Genomic DNA, 25531 nt, shown 5'->3' on the forward strand with positions numbered 1-25531 from the left:
CCTGCATTTTGTACTTTACACACTTCTGACACCTGCAATCTGTGTATTACACACTCCTGACCCCCAGCACTATGTACATTAAAGCGGAGGTCCACCCTAAAATGGACCTTCCGCTCATCAGGTTCCTCCCCCCCTCCGGCGCCACAATTGGCACCTTTCAGGGGGGAGGGGGGTGCAGTTACCTGGATAATCCAGGTAACTGCACCCACTTCCGGGCTAGCTCTCTGCGGAAAGGGGCGTACATTACGCCCCTTTCCGCAAGTGCCCGCCCCCTTCCGCAAGTGCCCCGCTGCCTGCTGGGAAACACACAGATCCCAGAGGCAGCGGGGACCGTCCTCATTGCGCAGCGCGGCTCGCGCATGCGCAGTAGGGAACCGGGAAATGAAGCCGAAAGGCTCCATTTCCTGATTCCCATACCCAAGATGGTGGCGGCAGCACTCGAGTGTCGATCTAGAGATCGGCTTCGGGTGCCGACATCGCGGGCGCGCTGGACAGGTAAGTGTCACTATTTTAAAAGTCAGCAGCTGCAGTATTTGTAGCTGCTGACTTTAAAAAAAAACAAAAAACGCGGAGTCCCGGCGGACTCCCGCTTTAACCTCCTCAGCGGTAATCCCGAGTCTTGCTCGGGTTGGGAATTTCATTACAATAGCGGTAACCCCGAGCCAGACTCGGGCTTGCACCGCTCGATGCAGGGGAGGACACAGGTAACGTTACTTACCTTGTCCCCTGGATCCAGCGATGTCCGCCGCGCTGTGTGATCGAGCCGTCCTGCGCTCGATTCACAGTGCCGAATGCCGCCGAGCTCCGTTCCCTGCGACGTTACGACGCACGGGAGCGGAGAACGGCGGCAAATTCAAAAATGTAAAAAGACACAAAAGACACACAGCACTGTAATCTTACAGATTACAGTGCTGTAGTAAAAAATACACACCCCCTTTGTCCCTAGTGGTTTGTGCAGTGCCCTGCATGCACTTTTATATTATAAATACTGTTTTTTACTGCTTGTAATTTGGAGATTGTCCATAGCAACCAAAACATGTCCCTTTTTCATTTTTTTTTGGATTTGATTACATTATTGAATAATTTTTATTATTCTTTATTATATTATAAACTTTATCATACCCGGGATGTCCGCTAGACTCTGGTTTGAAGAGATTTCAGAGCGTTATTCCTAAGAATTACAGGACTACAAAATAAAAGCCAGATTTCCATGCAAAATAATTGTACCGCTTTCAGCACCTAATTCCAGACTGAATCATACCGCCAGGGAGGTTAAAGGCAGAAGGTTTTTTTTATCGCAATGCATTCTATGCATTAAGATAAAAAGCCTGCTGTGTGCAGTAGCCGCCCCAGCACCCCCTAATACCTACCTCAGCCCTATCTCTATCCAGTGATGTTCACGAGTGCCTCGCCCTCCTGATAGGCTGAGACACAGCAGCGGCACCATTGGCTCCCGCTGCTGTCAAAGTCAGTTAGCCAATCAGAAAAGAGATGGACAGGACTGAACAAGGGCTCTGTGTCTGAATGGACACAAGGAGCCGTGACTTGGCTCAGTTCCCCACATAGTAAGCTGCTTGCTGTTGGAGCACTCGACAGGAGGAAGGGGCCATGAGAGCCTAAGAGGGACCCAAGAAGAGGAGGATCTGGGCTGCCCTATACAAAACCACTGCACTGAGCAGGTAAGTATACCATGTTTATTATTTTTATAGAAAAAAAACAGGACTTTACATTCACTTTAAATACTCCTGACCCTTGAAATCTGTACATTTCACAATCATGGCCTCTGCACTCTGTACATTATATACTCCTGACCCCTGCATTACACCCTCCCTGCATCACACACTTCTGCACTCTGTACCTTACACATATGTGATCCCTGCACTCTTTCTATGGGTAGACAATCAAACGCATACTTAAGGCATGAGTAAAACGGTTGTGAATACAAATCACATTTATGCATCCTAACCCTGGGCACTGGATGACTTTGTCCCAGGACTAAGTACATATGTTGCCTGTTTGTTTTAGGGAACCCATGAGGGGGCACTTGTTAGTTTGTTGCTCGAAGGAAAAGATTTCCTTTTTTTTCATTCTATGGACTAAAGGACAGTTCCCACTGCTGCGATGTCCGAGATCGGATGTGATTCGCACCGCACTGCAGTGCAAATCACATGCGATCTCTGTGCAATGCGATTTCAGCCAGACAGATAGCATGGCTGAATTTGCATCGCATTTGGACCAAACTCGTACAGGACAATTTTTTTGGTCCGCAGCAGAATCGCATCGCATGGGTGTTCACACCATGCGATCTGATTCCTGTCTGAGTTTGCAGATCGCACTGAGATATGCGAACTGATTTGGGGGTGCCATTAACTTTTAACTGACATTACCAGCAGTTCGCATAGGGCATTGTGAACTGCCGTCCGGGAGACATGCGATGCAGGAACCCACAGTAGATTTGCAGCGTTCCCGCATCGCAGCAGTGGGAATCGGCCCTAAATGTATAAACCCTCCTGCACTGAACTGTGTTTGTTTATTGCATTGCTACATAAAAGTGCAGGTCAAACCTGTGTGGACTGTTTTTGGTTGTCCCTGCCTCATGCATGGTTTATTGTACCGATGTTTATACTGTTCACCATACAATCTGGAATCTTGACTTATAGTGATCTATCAGAATTGGTAATATTATATATGGCCTTGAGTGGCCAATTTGCTGTGCATGCCCATACCTGATCTTGTAAATTTGTTTAGTCCTTTCCTGGGGATAATATACTGCCAATACATATCACATCAATTTATTTGTGTTCTGAAAGCAGCCTACCGAACATATATTTGTACAAAATATAAATTATTATAAACTTGCATTAGTTAAGCAAATTGACGGTACTGTACAAGTTCATTACATGTAGACTGTGTTTGTCCTGATTAACGAGCCATAAGCAAATGCATGGCTGCACTAGATGAAGGTTTGAAGATAGATGAGTTTTATTTACTTACACTATAGCAAGTCATTTTAAAGCTTTGTAAGCTGGTAACCCATACTTTTCAATGCTGCTGAACACTATTAAAATGGTAGAATGATAGGCTACTCTGCTGTATACAGCAAATTAGCTTGTGTAGAATAGACTTGTGCAAATTACTCATAAAATCCTTTCCTACCCTCATAGATCTAATGATAATTTCACATAGTTAAAAGCAAGTCCACTGATAACTGTACAGTTTAGTTAATCACTAACACTTTCCCCTCCCATAAGACCACAATGAAGGACCCAGCCTCTGTCAGATAGATTCACAAGTTTCTCTTAATTTAAATGTATGTACCATCCATCAACACAGTGTGATGCATGTGGTATGCAGTCACTGGGTTAGTGGTTGGTTCCAGTGTTGCCAAGTGTCAGTATTTTTACTGGCAACCAGTAAAAAATGGGCACTTTTCTCCTGCCAGTAAATGCCAGTGACAGGAAAAGGTTGCCAGTAAAAAATATGGCTGTAAAGCACTGTGGAGCTGGCCAAGACCATCCAATTGCCTGCTACAGTGTGTTCAGATGGCACCAGTGGGGGGCGCCAGGCAGTACCTGAGTGTGTCAGGGGGCAAGGGAGCTGAGTGAATAGGCCTGAACCCTGTGTACTGGTCTGCAGGACTGAAGCAAGGCAAGCTGGGGTTGTGAGACTGTTAGTGCTGTTCGAACTGAATGAACCACCTGGCATGGAGAGAGACTGTCTGTGACGATCAGGGATCAGGCTCAAAGACCAGTTGCTATAGCATTAGCGGGACTACCACCGACCAGCAGAAGAGGTACACAGGCAGTTACGCTGGAGAATGACATGGGCTCACCTGAGGTGCGGAGTCTAAGTACTAACCGGTTTTCAGCAGAGTTCCTGATGGTGGAGAAGGATTTTGCTGCCTATTAGTACCAGGTCACGGTCTCCAGGATTGCCCCCCACCAGGAGGTGAGTAAACCTGGATCCAGAAGCATATAAGCAGGTAAGGATCAAACAGAAGCATAGTCGGTAAAACAAACCGAAGTTCAGACTCAGTAATGAGTAGGTGCAGGTTGGGATCTAGCAGAAGCGTAGTCAAGGAAAAAGCCAAGGGTCGATAATGAGTGGTATCACAATATGGATGGCAGCAGGGAAGAGGAGAGATACTGGCTGAATAAAGTACAATAATCTGGCAAACAGGAAATGCAGAGACATGGCTTAAATCAGGAAATTCATGGGAGAAGCAAAGAGTTTACGGTTCAACAGAAGTCGAGGCACAATGCCGGGTTGTCCAATGGATCAGACAGGGTGCTGTCCAGCAACTCAGGTAGCTCAGTGAGAAGAGTCATTGCCAGAGTCATCGCAGATGTCCCAGGTTCAAGTCCAGGCCCTGGAAGCTTGGCATTTATGGGAGATTTCCTTTCATTTCCTGTACCAGAGGCACGACAGGAGGTGAGGGAAAATCTCTTCAAAGTGATGGAAATACAAAAATACTACTCCTAGATACTGCAACACTGTTCTTGTTGGAAGACTGACTCTCACATATTGTGACACTTTTCAAATTTTAGAATTATCAGAACAAATAGAGGACAAACAGGTTTTAACCTTTAGATAAACTTTATTGAAGAACAGTATTTAAAATTACTATGTGTACATAGTGACCTATTATTAAAGTGATTGTAAAGGAAAAAAGTTTACTTAAAAAAAAACATATTATAATTACCTGCTCTGTGCAGGGGTTTTGCACAGAGGAGCCCGATCCTCCTCTTCTTGGATCCCCATGGGCAAACTGGGCCCCTCCCCCTTGCCGATTGCCCCCATATCAAGCAGCTTGCTGGGGGGGCACTCATGCGTGCTCACACCCAAGCCGACTCTCTGCGTCCATAAGACGCAGAGAGCATGGCTCGGCCCCATCCGCCATTCCCGCCTCACTGGCTGTGATTGACAGCAGTGGGAGCTAATGGCTCCTGCTGCTGCATCCCAGCCAATCAGTAGGGAGAGACCCGGGATAGCCTCGGGTCTCATGGACATTGCTGGATCAGGTTTAGACCCCATACACACTATTATATTTTCTGCAGATTTTTGTCTTCAGATTTACCAAAACCATATAGTGCAAGGGTCTGCCTGATTGCATACAAATTGAAACTATTAAGGTTTGACCTCATATTATATGGTTTTGGTAAATCTGAAGTAAAAAATCTGCAGAAAATGGTGTGTATGGGGTCTTAAATAAGTATTGAGGGGCTTAGGGGCAGCTGCACATTGAAGGTTTTTTACCTTCATGCATAGAATGCATGAAGGTAAAAAACCTTTAGGCTTTACAACCACTTTAATTGCTACATTGGACCCAGCCAAAGGTAGTAAACACATTTATTATTCTTATTATTATATAAGATTTATATAGCGCCAACAGTTTACGCAGCGCTTTACAATGTAGAGGGGGAACAGCCCAATTACAGGTACAGTTCAATACAGAAGAGACATGAGGGCCCCGCTCATAGAGCTTACATTCTAAAGGGAGGGGGTGGTGGTACAAAGAGTAATAGATGCAGGGAATGATTTGCTAGGGGTGGCTCGGGGACAGTTAGGTGGGTGTGGGATAGGCTTCCCTGAATAAGTGAGTTTTCAGGGATCTGCTACAGGTGGAAAGATTAGGGGCTGATCGGATAGGGAGTTCCAGAGGATGGGAGAGGCTCTGGAGAAGTCCTGAAGGCGAGCATGAGAAGAGGTAACAAGGGAGCTAGAGAGCAGGAGGTCCTGGGAGGAGTGGAGGGGACAATTTGGTCGATATCTGCAGATGAGGTTGGTGATGTAGCTGGGGGCAATGTTGTGGATGGCCTTGTATGTTGTGGTTAGCATTTCGAATTTTACACGGTGGAGTGGGGGAAGCCAGTGAAGGCATTAGCAGAGAGGGGCATCAGTCACGGATCCGTTAGTGAGGTGTATTATTCTAGCAGCATCATTCATAATAGACTGAAAGGGGGGGTAGCCTGTGTAAGGGTAGTCCATTAAGGAGAGAGTTGCAGTAGTCAAGGTGGGAAATAATCAAGGAGTGGTGTCATTAGTCAGGAAGGGTCGAATTCTGGAGATGTTGAGGAGGTTATGGCGGCAGGATTTATCCAGTGATTGGATATGGGGGCTGAAGGAGAGGTCAGAGTCAAGGATTACACCCAGCACCCTGGCATGTGTGGAGGGACCAATGGTTGTGTTATTGATCTTAATGGTAAAGTCATGGGGGGGGGGGGGCACCAGGAAGGAGGAAATATAACAAGCTCCGTTTTAAAAAAAAAGAGCTTGAGAAAGTGGTGTGACATCCATACCGATATATATATATATAAGCTCCCGTGCTATTTATGTAATGGAAAAAATATAATAACGTTTACACGGATGCTGCACACACCTTATGAGCCAAACACTCTCATTAAAATAGATAGTGATAAAAAAGTGGTGTTGCGCTCCCACACGTGAATATATATATAAATATTATATTGCAAAGCGCTGCGTAAACTGCTGGCGCTATACAAACATACATACATACATACAACTGCACAAGTGACACGTTTGTTTTTATACTTGAGATTGGTCTATTAATAATGATTGGTTTCCTTTTGTGATATTTATTATTATTGTTATTATTACTCAGGATTTGTATAGCGCCAGCAGTTTACGCAGCGCTTTGCAATATAATATTTATATATATATTCACGTGTGGGAGCGCAACACCACTTTTTTATCACTATCCATACTGATATGTCAGCGGTCGGCGTAGAGGTGGCATTGGAAGCCAAGGGAGGTTATCAACTGGCTCAGGGAAGAGGTATAGAGCAAGAATAGGAGGGCTTTGAGGACAGAGCCTTGGGGTACCCCAACAGAAAGAGGAAGAGGAGCAGAGGAGATGGAGTTGTAAGTGACACTGAAAGTGCACTGAGATAGGTAGGAGGAGAACAAGGATAAAGCAGAATCACAGAGGCCAAGGGAGTGTAGTTTGCTGAGAAGGAGCAGGTGGTCAACTGTGTTGAAGGCAGCAGAGAGATCTAAGAGTATGGAGTATGGAGTAATGGACATTGGTTTTAGCAGTTAGTAGGTAATTGGTGAGTTTTAGTAGGGCAGTTTCAGTGGAATGTTGTGGACAGAAACCAGACTGTAGGGGGTTGAGAAGGTTGTTGTCCATGAGGTAGCGACTCATTCGGTCATGGACAAGGCATTCAATGAGCTTGGAGGCAAATGGGAGCAGGGAGATGGGTCTTAAGTTATTCAAACAGGTGGGGTCTAGTGAGGTTTTTTTAAGTATGGGGGTAACCAGTGCATGTTTGAGCGGGGAAGAAAAGGTGCCAGAGGAGAGGGAGAGGTTGAAGATGTGGATTAAGGAGTTTAGGATAGAGTGGGAAGGTGGTCACAGTAAGTGTGAGGCGACAGGGTCTAGGGTCCAGGTGGTGAGGTGGGCCATGGAGAGTAGTTTATCAACTTCATTGGTGGTAACTGGGCAGAAGGAGGAGATTACTGAGTGTGGTGTTGGACCTGATGGGTTGGGTAGGGGAGGAAGTGGAATGCTGGATATCTCCTTGCAAATTGTGTCGATTTTGCTTTTGAAATGGTTGGCAATCTGTTGAGCGGTAAGGAAGTTGGTGGGTGGGGGCAGTGGGGGGTGAAGTAAGGAATTAAGGGTAGAAAACAGTTGATGAGGTTTGGATGAGAGGGCTTTGATAAGAGTTTTGTAGTAGGTTTGTTTAGCAGTGTGGAGGCAGGAGTTGTATTTGAGAAGGGCAGATTTGTAGAGGGTAAAGTCTTGCATGGATTTAGATTTACGCCATGCTCGCTCTAATTGATGTAATTGTATTTAGGGAACACATAACATAAAAGCATACCTACCATACCTTGAAATTTTGTCTGACTGCAGCTTTAATATGCATAATTGACTGCCCTGTTGTTTTGATGTAGATGCAACTGTATTGTTTTTTTTTCTTAGGTTGTTGGACTAGAATTCCTCCTGGGCAGTGACAAACTGTGGCCTGTTCTCTTGGGACTTTCTGGTGTACCAGCAGTTATTCAAACTGTATTACTCTTCTTTTGCCCAGAAAGCCCAAGATATGTTTTTATTAACCTTGGAAGGGAGGAAGCTGCTAAGTCAAGTAAGTAAAGCAATAGCAATAATATGAATAATGTCAATCTCACGCTCCTATGATCACATGTCTGTAGTACGTTAGGTCATGTAGGGTTTGGTGGAGGTGAAGGCAAATAGGCTGCTCACTTTACAACAGACTTTAACTTTGCTGGGTGATTTTTCTTTAGCTTAGTGAATCTGGTGAAAATCATATGCAAGGATAATAATAATCATTTAAAAAAAAAATTCCTTGCATGTGTCTTAATGATGGAAGTAATCTGAGCTTCAATTCATTTACTAAGCTAAGGGAAATTCCATTGCAAAATCAACAGCCTATTTTCTTTTAGTAAATCAACCTCTATAATGGGTATATGCAATAATTACATTTTGTTGCTTTGCAGCTTGAAATAAAGACAGACACAGTTTTTGTTTTAGCCAGCTGTATTTACTCAGTGCAACTTATAACATCCAAGTGAAAGATATAACACCAATATGTTAGAAAAAAATCAAAATCAAATACAGAATCACTGAGTTAAAAAAAAAAAGGATTAGCCCCCTCATAAAAATGACTTGTAAACTCAATCAGATGTAACTAATCACTTTCTGAATGGCACACAAGGCCATTTGACTTTCAACTGTGATCAGCTGTTGTCATTTTGATTAGCTCAGCATGAAAAGAGCTTTCCTGGAGAATTTCAGTCCATGGTAGTGCAACTGAAGCAAACAATCAACTATTGGTGGCAAGGCACTGTCAAAAGATCCCCGATATAACTTTGTGGAGAGGCACAAGTCAAGAGATGGATACAATTTTTTTTTAAGGCTTTAAAAATGCCTAGAAGCACAGGGAAATATATTATTAAGAAGTGGAATGTATTTGGTACAACATAGACTCTCCCTGGATCAGGACGTTGCCCCAAGCTAAATGAAAGAGCCAGGAGGAAACTGGTCAGAGAGGCTACCAATTGGCCCACAGCAATTCTGAAGCAGTTGCAGGAATTTATGACAAACAGTGTTCATTGTGCATGTGACAACAATATCACAAATTCTCCAAAAATGTGGCTTGTATGGGAGGGCTGCAAGAAAGAAACCACTCCTCAAGAAAGGACATATGCATTCACCACTGAGCTTTGCCAAAATGCACCTTGATTCTGAGGCCACATGGAAAAAGGTTTATGGTCAGATGAGGCTATAACTGAATTATTTGGCCTCAACACCAAACTATATATCTGGCTGAAATCCAATACAGCTCACCATCTAAATAACACCATTCCTACAGTAAAGCATGGAGGTGGTCATTTTCTGTTATGGGGGTGTTTCTCTGCAGCAGGGACTGGAGCACTTGTCAGGATAGAAGGAAAAATGGATGGGACAAAATAGCATCAAATTCTTGAGCAAATTCTGCTGCTCTCTTGCAGAAAGTTGTCAATGGGAAGAAGGTTTACCTTCCAAAATGACGATGACCCAAAGCACACAGCAAAAATGACCACACAGTGGTTGAAGGAAAATAAGGTGAATGACCTTGCATGGCCTAGTCACAGTCACAGCCCAGAGTTAAACCCCATTGAAAATCTGTGGAATGACTTGAAGACTGCAGTCCTCAAATGGTCACCATCAAATTTAACTGAATTTGACCATTTCTGCAAAGAAGAGTGGGCAAATATTGCAAAATCTAGATGTGCAAAGTTAGTAGAGACATATCCCAACAGATTAAAGGCTGTAATTAAAATAAAAAGTGGTTCAACAAAATAATGACACAAGGGGGTATCTTTTTTTTCCAACTCAGTGATTGCGTTTTATATATTTTTTTTTTTTCTGACACGTTGGTGTTATATCATTCACTTGGATGCTATAAGTTGTAAATACAGCTGGATAAAACTGTGTCTGTCTTTTCTATACCCACTGTATAGCCCTTGTTTATTACTTGAACATGTCCTACAAAAGTTTAAAAAAAGTGAATATAAAAAAATATCGTTAAATGACTGTTCCTGTTTTTTTTTTTGTTTTGTTTTTTACACAATTCCATTCATCTTTTCCTTTCAAAGATCCTTTTGTCCATCTTTTAGAAACAAAGGTGAAGTTGGACTTTGATTCATTTTCTCAGCTAATATACCAACAAAACTTTGTTCAACATATGTACAGTAAAAAAAAGATGGAGATAGTACAATAAATACATTTAAAAACTGTAAAGGTAATGGACTTTTAACCCCAAAGAAAGCTATAAGTCTATTCTATTGACTGCAAGAGGCATGTTGTTTTCCAAACTTGAATCTAGTAGCTGCAGGTATTCATTTACATCTATCACAGTCTATGTAGATTATCCCTAAACTCTGGTTAAAAGTTAACAGAGATAAGATACAGGTAGTTAATACTAAAAAAGAAACCTATTGCTTGGTTAAATAGAACAAAGATATTGATTAATCATGGTAACATTCTCATTCATAATTCTTTAGAGATATGTGCAATTAGGAATGAATATAGTAGCTGAACGATTTATCAAGGAGTTTATCTGGTGTCTGAAATTAGGCTGTAACTGCACCATTGCCTCCAAAACCCCATTTGTACTTGGAGTCTTTGTGAAATATCGAGTGCGAAACATGATAAAGCAAACACGAGAAGTGACCTGGGGTGTGCCAAAATTCACGTGGTCAGTACGCCTAAAGGTGGCATACTAAAATATGATAATTAAATGAGAAATAAAAAGAAAAAAATGAGAATAAAGGGGATTGGGTGGGTGGGATGCAAGCAGGAAAACTGACAGCGGAAAGGAGGAGGGGGGCGGGTTTATGTACAGCCCGACGACCCCTACAAATTCAGGCTGGCCTATGGCCAGCCTTCCGATTTGTACATGGAGTCTTTGTGAGAGATCGAGTGTGAAACATGATAAAGCAAACAGGAGACATGACCTGGGGTGTTCCAAACATCACGTGGTCAGTACGCCTAAAGGGGGCGATAATAAAAGACAGTAGGATAAATTTGCAAACATATTTATTTAAAGTAAACATGACATCAGTCAGCTAAATGTCTGAAAGCCTGAGGCCTCTCAACATATGGATCTGGGACATATCTGGAAAAACACATTGAGTTCCATCTACTGAACTTCTTCATGATGTGAGCTGGGATTCCCTGACCAGAAGCTGCGGAAGCTGCCCCTATCCTGAAGTGGCCAGAAAAAACTGCCAGGTTTAAGCCTAGGCTGGACAATAACGTGCGGCAATGCTTGGGAAATTGTGCCGCCGTGAGAGGAGCCTGCAGGAAGGGTAGCAAGGGAGTATTCCTGGGTCTGTCTATGACCAGTGCCATGAGTTGATCCAAAGCTTAAACGGGGCACCAGGCACTGCCGGTCTTAAAGAACCTGATGTCCATACCAGCCTCAAACTGCTGCGTCTTGCACGTGACCAAATGTAACCTGAAATGATCTGAACATCTGACCAACTGGTTAATTGTAAGCAAACTCGCCCAGCCTGAGGAACCCATAAAATGCCAAATATATGGCTGCTTTGAGGACCACACAGAGCAGCCGTCCGAAGGCAAGCTGGTCAGCAATCAGACATGCCCCGGAAGATATGTCTGGATATAGGGAGTCTGCTGACCGAAGAAGGAGGATGACTCTTCCGGATACCCCTCAAAATGGCCTTGACGGAATGGGCTGAAAAAATGGACGGTCTATTTGGAACCCCCTGCCAAAAACGTGAGAGAGTGGCAAAAAGACAGCAGATAACGCACGTCATGACCATTCAGACAAGGATAACCGGACTGGAAAACTTGGAAGGCTTTCAGGCTGAGCCATAAGCCTTCCTGGTGTTGACCGATAAAGACTTATTAATTAAAGCTGCTGCATTAACCCAATGGGACTGTAATCCATCATCAGTAGCGAGGACTGAGGGGATGATATGGCATTTTGGAAATTAAGCTGTGACAGAGCATCTGCTGCCAAATTCTCTGCCCCACTGATAAACCTACAATGTATATGAAAATGAAACTGCAGAGACAGGCAAAACATCCTGCGTACAAAGGACATGATGATCAAAGACCTGGATCTGCCTTTCTTGATAATCTCAACGGCAGTATGCCCTGACCAAAACCTACCCCAAACCTAGGCTGCTGCCACTATAGGAAAAATCTTGAACAATGCTGATGACTCTGTAAACCCCAGGATGGCCAAGATCTCCTCTGGCCATGATCCAGCAAGTTAGTGAGAGCCAAAAATGACAGCATAATCCAGAGTAGCTGCTACAAAACCTGAGGAGAGTATATTGACCCGGCGGGGATAAACACAGGAACTCCTCCCACGTGCCTTAGTCAGCCAAAGCTGCAGCATCCAGCTTGACCCGAGAGTCAGGGGCAGATGGTAACAAAGCCAATAATCTTGAAATAAAAGACCTACCCTGAGGAATGATCCTCATGGCGAAGTTCAACATGCCCAACAATGCCCAACAATGATTGCAACTCCACTCTAGAACAAGCCTGAGAGATAGTAAAAGTATGAATACAATCTCTAATTCTCACAAGTTTGTCTGTAGGTAAACTGGCCTGCATGGCTTATGTGTCCAGAGTGATCCCCAAAAAAGTAAGCGCCCTTACCGGGCCTTCCATTTTCTTGACTGCCAATGGAACATTGAGTGGTGCAAAAACTGACCGTAACTTTAGTAGATCTACAGGGGCCTGCTTGGGACTCTCTATGAGGAGGAAATCATACAAGTAGTGAATGACTTTGTGACAACCCTCCACATGAATGAGGATCCAACTGAGCGCCTGCGCTAAGGTGTCAAACAACCAGGGGCTACTTTTAGAACCAAATGTGAGTTTGGTGTGCAAAATAATACAGCCCTCTTCACTTCACACCGTGCCACTGCCAGAGTGATGGCACGATTGGATGGAGCTTGAACGCATCTTCTATGTCTGACCAACCGAGAGGATCGACCCTCCAATATTGAAAAAGAGGCGAAAAAAATGGCCCAATGACAAAACCTTTGTCCAGTTCTAACTGGAGCCGTGCGTCTACTGCCTCCGTATCTGCTTGTGAAAACCTTAAATTAGGACTCTCGAATGTGTCTGAACGTAAGGTGATAAACCCCATGTGGAAGCCCCTCAAGAACCCCTCCACCAGAAACCGACACAAACCAGAAGAAGGGTGAGAGGTCAAACAAGCCAGCAAATAAGCTACGTTAATGCGGCTAAGTCAGCTGCTTTTACCCTGCCTGGGGGAACAGGCCGACTTTGGGTGGGCCCCGAAACAGCTGGCGCAAATGTTACTGACTGTAATTGCAAACACTGTGATTGAAATGATTGCAAATCTGTGATTCCCCCAGATAACGAATAGGTCGACCCAAATTATCAAAACTAGCCGCCGGGGCTGGTTGGGAACTGGGGAAACCCCTGGACGTGCTCGGAAGAACAGGAAGATTGGTATTAGGGCACCAGTATGCCATGTGCGAGGATGACTGGCACGTTGCACGCATCGGGGACCTCAACCCTGCAAAACGTCTGCAAAACAGTTCAGTATCCACCTTACTCCAAACTGTGACTAGCTGATGTTGGGCAAACATGGCAGTGGCCTTGGCAGAAAATGACCGATGGTAGTCATAGAAAGCTGTGCCCCCAAACTTGTGTCCCAATTCCACCACCGCATACAGATAATGGTCCAGCTCCTCCCTTCTCTGGGGACTCACTGAACATATGATGTCTCTAAACATGCTGAATGCTAACACAAACTCTGGAATAGAAAGTGTGGCGGGAGGGCACATGGAACCCAGAATCCCTGGGAAAGGTTGGGAAACCCACGTTTCAGTTCCCCAAACAACTCTTATGTCTAAGTCACCCTGTGCCATTCTGGTACAGGGTGAGTGAGAAAATATATCTTGGATTACTTAAAATGTAAGTAAGTAATATTTATCCACAGTATCTCCCAGGATATATGTAAAGACTATCCTTAGGTTGTTAATTCTGAATACACAATCCTTGAAAGAGCTGATTACATTGACCTCCGGAGACGGACTGTCTGGTCACCTAGGCTGCCTTAATCGTTGGGTTAATTAACATGTTAATTGTGTAATTGAATTTTAAGTTGTTGATATAGGGGAGGGGGGAGTATCCATGAGCAGCACTATGAGAATATATATCTCTCATAGTCAGATTGGAGGAAGCGGGATATACTGACGGAAGCACTCAATCGGAGTGTGGGATCGGATCCGTCACATTGGTGGCAGCAGTGGGATTGCTTCCTGCAGTCTGGGACATCCAAACCTCCACTGGGATCCAAGATCAAGATAGCAGACTTAGGTCACCCCAGCAGAGATATGGACCTGACATCAGAGTTCCCGGGGCTGCTGCGGATCGTCCTTTCAGCATACACCAGGACTGTGTCTGAAGATGAATACCTGGAACTCAGGCAGCAGATTTGGATGGAGCTCTGGATTTTAGCCCTCCAGCTCGCTGGTATAAAACAGAGCAAGTACTTTCCAACCCAAGAGCAACGGGCCAGTGACCAACGGGCATTGCGGATGGCATTCCTGGGAGAGCGGCCCCAGGCGCAATGGGTGAGTATCCATGAGCAGCACTACCTCGTTATCTACCCCCTTGTGTAAAATGTGTATAAAAGGCTGTATTCTGTCCAATAAAGGTTTCAAGATTCTACAAGCTATTTTCAGGTAGACTTGTATTCAATGCAGCTATGAGTATATATCTCTCTGATAGTCAGATTGGAGGAAGCGGGATATACTGACGGAAGCACTCAATCGGAGTGTGGGATCAGATTCCTCACAGAAAGCTTGCAGTTCAGCCTGTGATTTCTGGTTTTGACAATCACTAACACATCCCCACAGGCATAAGACTTATTGTCGGCCACATCATGGAAGTTAGAGCAAAGAGCTTGTGGGGAGGTCCGCATATGAGTTTTGACTCATCAGGGAGGTGAGCGTGCCATTTTACTGGTGGTGTGTGCACTACTTTTGAGGATGAACAATAACTGTGGTGGAATTGTGTGGATACACTGATCACAAGAAGTTTTTCATGTTTCATTTCCTTATTTTTTCATTTTATGGACTATTCATTTATATGTAGGATTTATTTATTTTAGAAATTTGCACTTTATATTTATATATGCTTTTACACGTAGCTCTAAATTTATTTATTTACTATCTATTTTGAAATTAGTGTGATGTACCACTTGGAATGTTTAGCAGCTGTGCACGTTTATTATTAGGTTATCTTATTTAAACATCACAATATTTTTTACTTGTGGCGCTGATTGTTTCATCTTATAATTTGTATTAAAAACTATCATCTCAACCCGCTCTGACCTAAAACGTGATAGGCAAATAACCGCAGTAGTGAACGTAACCCGTGCAGGCAAAAAACAAATGGAGCGAACAAACGAATTGCAATTGAGACTTGCCTTTGACCGAGAATACTTCTCACTAATGAATGAGGACAATCAATGCACACCCTGCAAAAAACGTATCAGCCGGACTGAAAAACGCATCAGCCCCTGCAACCCAACAGAGTACAGCAGACAACTTAAAGTGGTTGTATAGTAAATGTTATGACTTTTACCTACAGAAAAGCCTATAATAAGACTTACCTGTAGGTTAAAAATTATCTCCTAAACCTGTACGGTTTAGGAGATATTCCCCTCGCAATGCTCCGCTGACTGTAGCAGCGCATGCACACAGGGGATTCTCGGCTGAAAGTCTGGCAGATGCCGGATCCTGCCGGAAAGAAATCTCCTGCGCGCATGCGCGGAAGTGATGATATCGCGGCTCCGGCGCTGTGAGTACCCGGAAGAAACACAGAGGGAACATGTCAGCTAGATATCAGGGCCTCGTTCTAAGGTAAGTATTTCATAATGAGCTAGTATGCGGTGCATACTAGCTCATTATGCCTTTTCCTTTGCAGGTCAGGAAAAAAAAAAACTTCAGCGGGTATACAACCACTTTAACGTGACCCAAACCTAAGAAAACCTGAAGACGTGTCAGGCAACTGAACGTGTGTTGAAAAAACATGAACCATGAACTGTGTATGAAGCGGATAATGAGACTTGGCACTGCACAAATCAATTAAAAAACTAAAAACTTCTCAATCCGCTGACACCCATAAACGTGATGGGTGACCCAGCAGTGGTATGAACAGACAGGCTTAACATGACCAGGACCCTGTGAATGTATATGACAGTTTGAGAAAAAATAAACCAACAAACACTTACCTGAGCTTTACAGAAACCTGGATGTAAAGACAATTCAAGGCCCTTGTTTGTAAAACAGGACAACAAAAATAATGGACAAAAGTGCAGAAACTACAACACTAACACATGCTGCAAGAACTCTGGTAGGCAATAAAATATCCTAGCAACAAAACATGATTGCGAGTGTCCATGGTGCGTGGACTCTGACCAGAGGAGGGTCGGACCGGCGTGATAGTCTAACCTGATCACCGACCCATGAGATACCTGGATCCCCTGACAGTTGTCCCCCAACGTGATGTGGTAGGATGTGACTGAACCACTTTGAGGAAGGTAGAAGCTGCTGCCTGGTGTCCCCACCAAACTACCCCATAACCGTGGCAGCTAGCCTGCACTGATGATTTGACCAGAGCAAAAAAGCTGCCACAAACACCATCCCAACCACCCCGCCCTCGTGTGGCCCTCACAAAATGAGACTAATGGCTCTAACCCCCATGACCCCAAGTGACCTACCAACCTCACCACCCTGTCCAAGTCCCAAACCCAACCTCCCTAGTAACCGTCACCAAGGTAAACTGTGGATGACAATATGAGTGGATATTTGTGAACCCCAAATCCAGTGATAGCTAACACATGACACTTACTGAATACTCTGAACAGAACACTCTGAACTGAAACACAGCCTGGTGAAACGTATGCACCTTACCAGTGTCCTATAGAAATAATATGACAGACGTGTGAGCCACAGACAAGAAGCATATGAATCAAGATGGTTGATGAATAAAGCATGCATGCAAATAACGTGTGAAATTAATACATGAACAAGAAGACATGGACCGCGTGGACCCAGCCTGCCCCCCTCATCCTAGTGTATTTGGCTCTCTATGTTTATGTCTCCCAAAGATGCTGTGCTACCAGGAATCACATAAGGCTGATCCTGTGCACCTGCTTGCCCCATCCCGACCTGCCTGGGGCAGACACCAACCTCCCCGCTGCGACTGCCTGCCGGCCCCTGCCAACCCCTACAGCCTCCCAGCATGGGAAAGAAACCCACCCCCCCATGCCTGTGTAGGGTGCAGCTTATCTAAGGACCCCACGACTAAATGCAGGCATGGTGACATCTGGCCCGCCCAAACAGCCACCCCTGACTGCCTCCAGATACTTGACTCCCAGATTGATTTCCCTTGTCCCCAAACAAGTGAGGCCATGATCCCCTGCCTACGGATGGCCCGGACAAAACACTTCCTTTGTGAATGTACAGCAGAATAAATCAGGCCCGCAGGGAGATCTAGTGTGAAAACCTACTGCCAACAAATTTTCCCTCGGATTCCTATCTCCCCTGAGTGAAATGGTAGCATGGCCTGTGCAGTGAAATGATGGACATAAACAGAGCTGAGTGTCATGACGAAGCGGCCTGGTTCCGGCCCTGGCCATGGCCTGCGGCCAGCCTTCCCATTTATAACTGTAAAATGTTGACTTTCCTGTATTTTTTGTCATATTGACAATGATATAAAAGACAAACAGAGAGGGTGATTTTTTCCAGTGGGGACACAGATAGCACTGAAAACCTTGCAGGGGTTCTTGTTTTTTTCACAGATCTAATACACTAAAGAAATTGAGACATACTTTGATACTATTTTGTTAGCCAGTGTTCTGTCAGATATGGCGACCCATCAGAATTGGTAATGGAAGTTCCGTCAGATTAGGCAACACGTCAGAATTGGTAACGCCCCACGCTCCTCCACAGGAATGATACACCAAGAAGGGGCAAGCAGACATCTTGTTACACCCATCTGAGTTTTGCACTTCATAGTTATTTTTAACAGTAAACAGAGTTTATAAAGGTGAAATACAGTATTTAGAAATTCAACAGACTGTTTAGATGTTGAATTTTAAAAGCAGCAGCAAACCTGCTGATCTCACAGGTTTGCTAATGTGACAGAACACCGCTGCTTATATAATTCAACATGTGAATAGTCCGACGGATTTCCAAATAATGTATTTCTCAGTTTCCTGTTAAAAATCACTGTGAAATGCAAAACTCCGGTGGGTGTAACAAGATGTCCACTTGCCCCCTTCTCGGTGTATTGTTCCTGTGGAGGAGTGTGGGGTGTAGCAAGATGGCAGAGACGGAACGTAACTTCAGTTACCAATTCTGACGTGTTGCCTAATCTGACGGAACACCAGCAAGCCTGCTCATCCAGTAAAAAAATATATATATATTGCTGAAATACCAAATATTCCAACCTATCGGATTGACCTGCAGTGTGTGTGTGTGTGTATTTCAAATCTTCAAAGATCAGTAAACCCCCTAATTGGATTGATCAGTCAGTTTTAAGCAGCTCATACACAAACAAATTTCTTTCCTGCCATCACACAGTCAGTGTTGACAGTGGAATTCCTCGGCCGAGCCATTATTCCCCCTGCTGGGAGAAAAAAGTTATTATTGCAAGCAGCTATACCAGCCACTAGTGATAATCGCATGCAAAATACAGCAGGCTAGTTGTACCCAAGTTGATCAATTGATCAACTTGGTATATTCAGCCTGCCCATACATGGTTCGAATCTCAGCTGGCTCCTACTGAACTGACCGAGATTCAAACCAACTATGGCGGACCTTAGAATAGACAAGTAAATCTGAACATTAGACATTTTCAGCAGCACACTTTCATAGTAAGTATTTTTCCTAAACGTAGTGGTTAGAGGATGTCTATAGCAGTTTCAATGATACCCAAGAATGCATGACAGCTTCTCAATCTGCCTTTCTAGGACAGATCAAGCAATCATCTTATGTCTCTGGAATCTCTGACAATGTCTACAGCTGCTGTCAGAGTAAATGAGGTGATTAGAAAACCAGTCCTGATTACTACTGCTTCTCTCAGTACTGGCGACCTCTTCTCTTTCCCATTTCCATTCATATACCTTTGTTACAGTACTGAGGTTACAGATTATGAAGTCCCTGCAGCACTCTAAATACCTTTTACCCTCAAGATGGTTGGATCATAGCTGCACATCCAACAGCCCTCTAAAGTCTATGATTAGCCATAGATGGGCAGATATCTTCCCAGGAGCATAGTTACTGAAAAAGCTGCTTATCCTTACATGAATCTCATGAGCATTAAGACCCAACACATTCCTTTCCTGACACTGGCAGAGGTATATTTCATAGAGTGACAGAGAAAATTGAGTACTGTCCGTGATACTTTTTTTGTTTTGCACTAACATACAATTTTTCAGGACAAGCTTTTGGGGTATGTCCCCTTCTTCATGGTCCAAGCAGTAGTGATTTACTAATTTTTAAGCAGAATGTTAAAAAACAAAACAAAAAAAACACATCTCTGAAGGGAAAGGAGAGAGAAAAAAAGAGAGAAAAACAAACACATACAAATCAATGGTAATAAAGATAGCAGCAGAGTTAGTGAGATAAGACAGAGGGAGAGCTATGGAATGGAGGGGGGATGCTAGTCACAGAGGGGGGTCGTAAAACTTTAGTATAATGGGTAAGGAAACCTATATCTAAATTCAGGCCATTATTTTTTGTGTCAAAAAGAATTATCATTCTTATTTAAAAGGTTTTCTTTTCCTGGATAGTTCTGAAATACCCTTTAAGAACTAAAACATTGAGGTCTTCTATAGTGTGGTCCGGTTGTGAGAAGTGATGTCCAACAGATGTGCATAAACTGTCTTCTTTATGTTCCTTGATGGTATGTCTATGCAAATTCATCCTCGCTTGCAACTTCTGTCCTATTTAACCAACATAAGATCCTTTGCTGCACCTTTTGCATTAGATGAGGTAAACAACATTACTGGAGGTACAGTTGTAAGATCCCATGATATTGAAGGTCCCATTTGTGTGTGTGACACTTTTGGATAGATTGATCTGGTTGCATAGTGCAGCGTTTTTTACTGCGGGTTTGCTGCCATTATTTGTGACTTCATAATCAGAGTGAAGTTTCCTGCTGATTAGTTTGTGTTTGAGGTTAGGTGGTTGTCTGAAAGCCAAAAATAGGGGTTGTTGGAATATTCCTTTCAGAGTTTCATCCTCTGTTATAATGGGTTGTAAATCTTTGATTATATTTTTGATCCCTTCTAGTGTTGGGTTGTATGTGGTGACTAGAGGTACTCGGTTATTTGTTTTTTTCTCTGTGTATTGGAGGAGATTTTCTCTTCAGGTTTTCAAGGCTGTCTTTATGCTGTTGTTGATGGTTTTGTCTTTGCAACCTTTCTTATGGAAGGAGTCTACCAGTGTTCTGAGATGTTTATCTCTGTCTTCTGGGTCTGAACAAATTCCGTGGTATCTGATGGCCTGGCTGTGTATGATGGCCCTTTTAGTGTGTTGGGGGTGAAAACTGGAACTGTGAAGATAGCTGCATCGGTCAGTAGGTTTTCTGTATATCGACGTGAGAAGCTTTTGATCCCTGATGTATACTGTAGTGTCTAGGAAGTTGATATGTGTGTTCGAATAACTCCCTTAAATTATATACTGGCCTACAAGTGCCTTAAAGTCTATTCTTCATAAATAGGGAAATCCACTAATAATTGGGCAGATTAAGGGGCCTATTTATAATAGTGACTACATGTGGCAGTCTCCCCCCTTTGAAGTCCCGACAGTGCTACTCACTGTGTCCTCCCTTGATCCCGTGCCTCCAGGAAGACTTCCTCCTCTGAGTTTTAGTCCTCCAGGACCCAAGCCCCAGCCCAAGAGCATGGACCTGCTCCACCCACCCCTCCTGCTATAGCCAATGGTTGATTCATAGCTGCAGCTTGTCTTGATTGTAAACACTTTACACAGACAAGAAATGGCAAGACAAATGCAGAAGCTGAGAAATCTCCCTCCCTCTGCATTCCTCTTGCTGTTGACTGCCTCAGGAAAGTTTTTACAGCCAAAACAAGCTGTGTCTATTAATCATCTCTCTCCTTACAACCTGTCATTGGATTGACCACAGGAGGAGGGGAGGGGGCAGGTCCATACTCATAACGAGGGTTTAGTAAGCACTTAGAAACAAGGGACAACATATTCCATATAGTTTGTCCCAAAGGAGACAGAACTGTAAAATAAACCTTTTAATGATAGATTTTATTTAAAGTTAAAATATTAAAGGTCTTGGCAATTGTAAATATTAAGATCTCCCTTAATGGACAATGTTGTCTAAGGCCCCTTTCAGAAGTAGTGGAATCCTTCTAATTCTCTTCTCAGCAGGGAATCTCTCCACTGATCTCTGTTAAAGTGGTCGTAAACCCTTACAAACCATTTTAACCTACATGTAAGCCTAGATTAGGGCTTACCTGTAGGTCCAAGAAATATCTTCTAAACCTACACGGTTTAGGAGATATTTGCCAAAACACAGGCACCGCTGTCTATGGTGCATGCGCCGTAGACAGTGTCGCGCAGGCGCACTGAGCACGCCGCTGTCAACGGCAATATGCCGCAAGTGGCGGCTCACGCGTGCATGCACGGGAGTGACGTCATTGCGGCTTCGTCTAATGATATCGGCAGGGCAGAGAGACCCATCGAGAAGATGGATGCTCCGGACTACAGGGGACAGCGGTGACTTCGCTGGCTCCTGTGTCAAGTAAGTGACACATACTGGACTACTATGCGATGCACAGTAGTCCATTATGCTTTACCTTTGCAGGGAATCAAAGAGGAAGTAAACTCATCAGGGTTTACTTCCTCTTTAAACAGGCAGATAACAGGTCCGTGTCCACTCCTCTATGCAGAATGGACATAGACACAGCCTACTGTCCTCTATGGGGTGATCGGATGGAAATGGACTGCCTGCCTGCCAGATACCTATCCATCTGTTTTTAGCGGACCAGGTTGGATTGGATGTCGGTGGGTGTCAGTGGGCACATGTCTGCTGACATCCGCCACTCCATAGAAAACGATAGATGGTCCAATCGGGTATAACCACCAATAGCAGTACTAGTTCAGTAGTCAATTACACATGTCTGTATCAATTGGTATGCACCCACAAGGGATTTTTTAATGTCAAGTCAAAATGTAGTCCTAAAAAGGGGTGGATTTACCAAAACTGGAGTGTACAGAATTCGATTCAGCTGTGCATAGTAACCAATCGGCTTCTAACTGCAGTTTGCTTGATTAAGCTTTGACAATAAAATCAAAAAGCTCATTGGTTACTATGCACAACTACACCAGATTCAGTGTACTCCAGTTCTAGTAACTCCCCCCAAAGTATTATTTAAGCCTACATGTTATTAACTATTACAGCAGCTCACTTACCTTGTCTACTGCTTCATCATCTTTAAAATCTTGCATGTTTTCAGAATTTTTATAGTCCACACTGCTGGTTTCCTGTTTTAGGGTGGGTACATTGCTTTGAGGGAGACTTTAGGGCCACCCTTGCGTGTATGCTCCCAGACAGTTGTTCCTACGCTGTACTTGTCAACACAAACAAAAAACCCCCAAAGCCTAGGGTTGGAAGTACACACCCCTGCTCCTCCTCCGAGCTAAGCTCCAAGCTGGAGACTGTGGTGTCCCTCATGATTTGCCCCAAGTGACACAGTTAGTGTGAGCTCACCCTGTCAGAAAGTTTGGGGAAGCAGCGCTCAAAGAGCAAGGCACATGAACTGTGAGTGCTTAGACACATATACCGTATAAATAAATATCTCATTAGTAAATGTTAATTGGGTTTATCAGAATATATTAATTTCAAAATTACTAATGTGCCTGGATTTGACTCTGGTCTCAGTCCAAAACCCATGTTCAAAGTCTGTTATTCTGGCTGCTGCCTATTAGCCCAGGAATGGCACAGGAATGACAATCACCATCAGTCAAAATCTGTGAGAGTTTAATAAAACTTTAATGCAGATAGCTAACGTTGACCATCCATCAAAATTACAACAGGAATAGAGGTGAACCAAAAGCACAACGAATCCTGGTCATATGACACATAACAATAAAAAGGATTTAATTTGATACCTACAATACAGTATATATAGCTATAATATTTATTTGAAAAGATGATTGGAAAAGTGGTCAACTTACTTGAAACAAAGAAGTAGACACTGATTCAAAGCTGCAATCCCATGGCCTCAACCTATTTTTCTCTTTATTTCTGTGCTTCATTTGCAGTTTTGAAAAAGCTTAGAGGAGATTATTATGACCCATCCAAAGACCTCGAGGAAATGAGGAGGGAGAAGGAAGAGGCAGCCAGTGAAAAGAAAGTATCCATCATTCAGTTATTTAAATCTTCAAATTACAGACAGCCAATTTTAGTTTCGCTGGTACTGCACATGTCTCAGCAGTTCTCAGGAATTAATGGGGTAAGTGCTACAATTGTTGGAAATTTTGAGAAATTACAGTATATCTTATATTTGCACAGCATGCTTGCTAATATATGCAAAAAATCCACAAGTATAATGAATTTCAACCATATCCATCCAAATCATCCCCCCCCAACGTTTCCATTCTTTTTCAAGTTATCTCTCACCTGAGGGCTCCTGTTTGGTACTTGTGCAATTTTATAAACTTACAATTTTGCACAGCCTGTAACTGGGGACCACTAGGTACATTCGTGTAAAGATACAAATAGTGCAATGCGTGTGAATGAGTCCTAAAAGAGTGCTACTTTTCCGTCATTCCGTAAGCAATTTACACCTGTGTGAAAAAAATGCTGTAAACAAAGAAAGCTTTCAGAACTAGAAGTGATAATAGTTTATTTTTATCAATTAACAAAATGGAATGTAAATTAATGAAAGAGAAATCCAAATCAAATAAATATTTGTATTTGTATGTACGTTTCTCCAAACATCTTGGAGAACTAACTACAGATCTTCTGTGGATGTAGGCTGCCTCAAATCTGTCTGTCTCTTCATGTAGTTCCAGACAGACTGAATGATGTTGAGACCAAGCCTCTGTGGGGGCCAAACCATTACTTCCAGGACTCCTTGTTCTTTTTTATGCTGAAGATAATTCCTAATGACATTGGCAGTATGTTTGGGGTCGTTGTCCTTCTGCGGAATAAATTTGGGGCCAATCATACAACTCCCTGCTAGTATGGCATGATGGATAAATATCTGCCTGTATTTGTCAGCACTGAGGACACCATTGGCCCTCACCAAATCTCCAACTCTATTAACAGACATGCAGCCTCGAACTTGCAAGGAACATCCACCATGCTTCACTGTTGCCTACAGACAATCATTATTGTACCTCTCTCCAGCACTACTGCCTCCTACTACCGCAAGATATTTCATCATCAGTCCACAGCACCTGCTGCAATTTTTCTGTACCCCAGATCCTATGTTTTAGTGCATAGTTGAGTCGCTTAGCCTTGTTTCCACGTCAAAGGTATGGCTTTTTGGCCACAATTCTTCATGAGGACCAATTCTGGCCAGACTTCTCCCGACAGAAGATGGGTGTACCTGGGTCTCACTGGTTTCCTCCATTTCTGTGCTGATGGCACTGCTGGACATCTTCTGATGTCAAAGGGAAGTAGCAGAGTTTGTCTGTTCCCAGCCTCCGACACAGCTCTTCCTGTTTCAGTTAATTACTGTGTTTCAACCTACATATGAAACTGCTGATCTTTATCATCTGCTTGGTATAATTGGTTATTCATGCACCTAACTCTAACCCTACAAAATCCCTGACTTGTTAAACATGCACCCCAAGTTTAGGAGGGAATATTAAGGGAAAAAACTTTTCGGAGGGAAGTTTAAGGAAAAAAAACTTACATTTAAATGCCCATCAATGCAGCCTTATCAGTGTCCATCTGCAGCCTTGTCCATCATTGCAGCCTTGTGGAGTGTCCATCTGCAGCCTTGCCCAGTGCCTTTGCAGCCTTGCCCAGTGCAGCCTTGCCGAGTGCAGCCTTGTCCAGTGCCTTTGCAACATTGCTAGACTAGTTTCAGCATTGCCCTGATTTAAAATTGGCGCAGACTGAGCGGAGAGGAGTGAGCGGAGCCGAGATAAACAAAGCCCAGTGTACTTCGGCTAGACTCGGCTCTGCTCACAGTCCTGCCCACCTCCATTGATTGCGAGAGGAGCAAGCGCCGACAACATACAGAAACCCGAGTGTACTTCGGCTAAACTCGCCTCCTCTCACAGTCCCGCCCACCTCCACCATTTGCAAGAGGAGCGTGCGCCGACAACATACAGAAAACCGAGTGTACTTCGGCTAGACTCAGCTCTGCTCACAGTCAGGGGCGGGACTGTGAGAGGAGCCGAGTCTAACCGAAGTAGACTCGGCTTTCTGTATGTTGTCGGCGCTCGCTCCTCTCGCAATCAGTGGAGGTGGGCAGGGCTGCGAGAG

At 43.8% G+C, this 25531-nt stretch overlaps 1 protein-coding gene across 1 annotated transcript in view; it reads left to right on the forward strand.

Moving 5' to 3' along the window:
• SLC2A2 (solute carrier family 2 member 2) overlaps positions 1-25531 on the forward strand; it is a 79558-nt gene that overhangs the window by 36809 nt on the left and 17218 nt on the right. The window contains exons 6-7 of the mRNA XM_077487993.1: positions 7946-8108; positions 23353-23543. Coding sequence (XP_077344119.1) covers positions 7946-8108; positions 23353-23543 — 354 coding nt within the window. The remainder of the gene's footprint in view (positions 1-7945; positions 8109-23352; positions 23544-25531) is intronic.

Source organism: Lithobates pipiens, unplaced genomic scaffold (genome assembly GCF_037356315.1).
Source record: "Lithobates pipiens isolate NorthernLeopardFrog02 unplaced genomic scaffold, aLitPip1_a1.2 Scaffold_18, whole genome shotgun sequence".
Classification (NCBI taxonomy): Eukaryota; Metazoa; Chordata; class Amphibia; order Anura; family Ranidae; genus Lithobates; species Lithobates pipiens.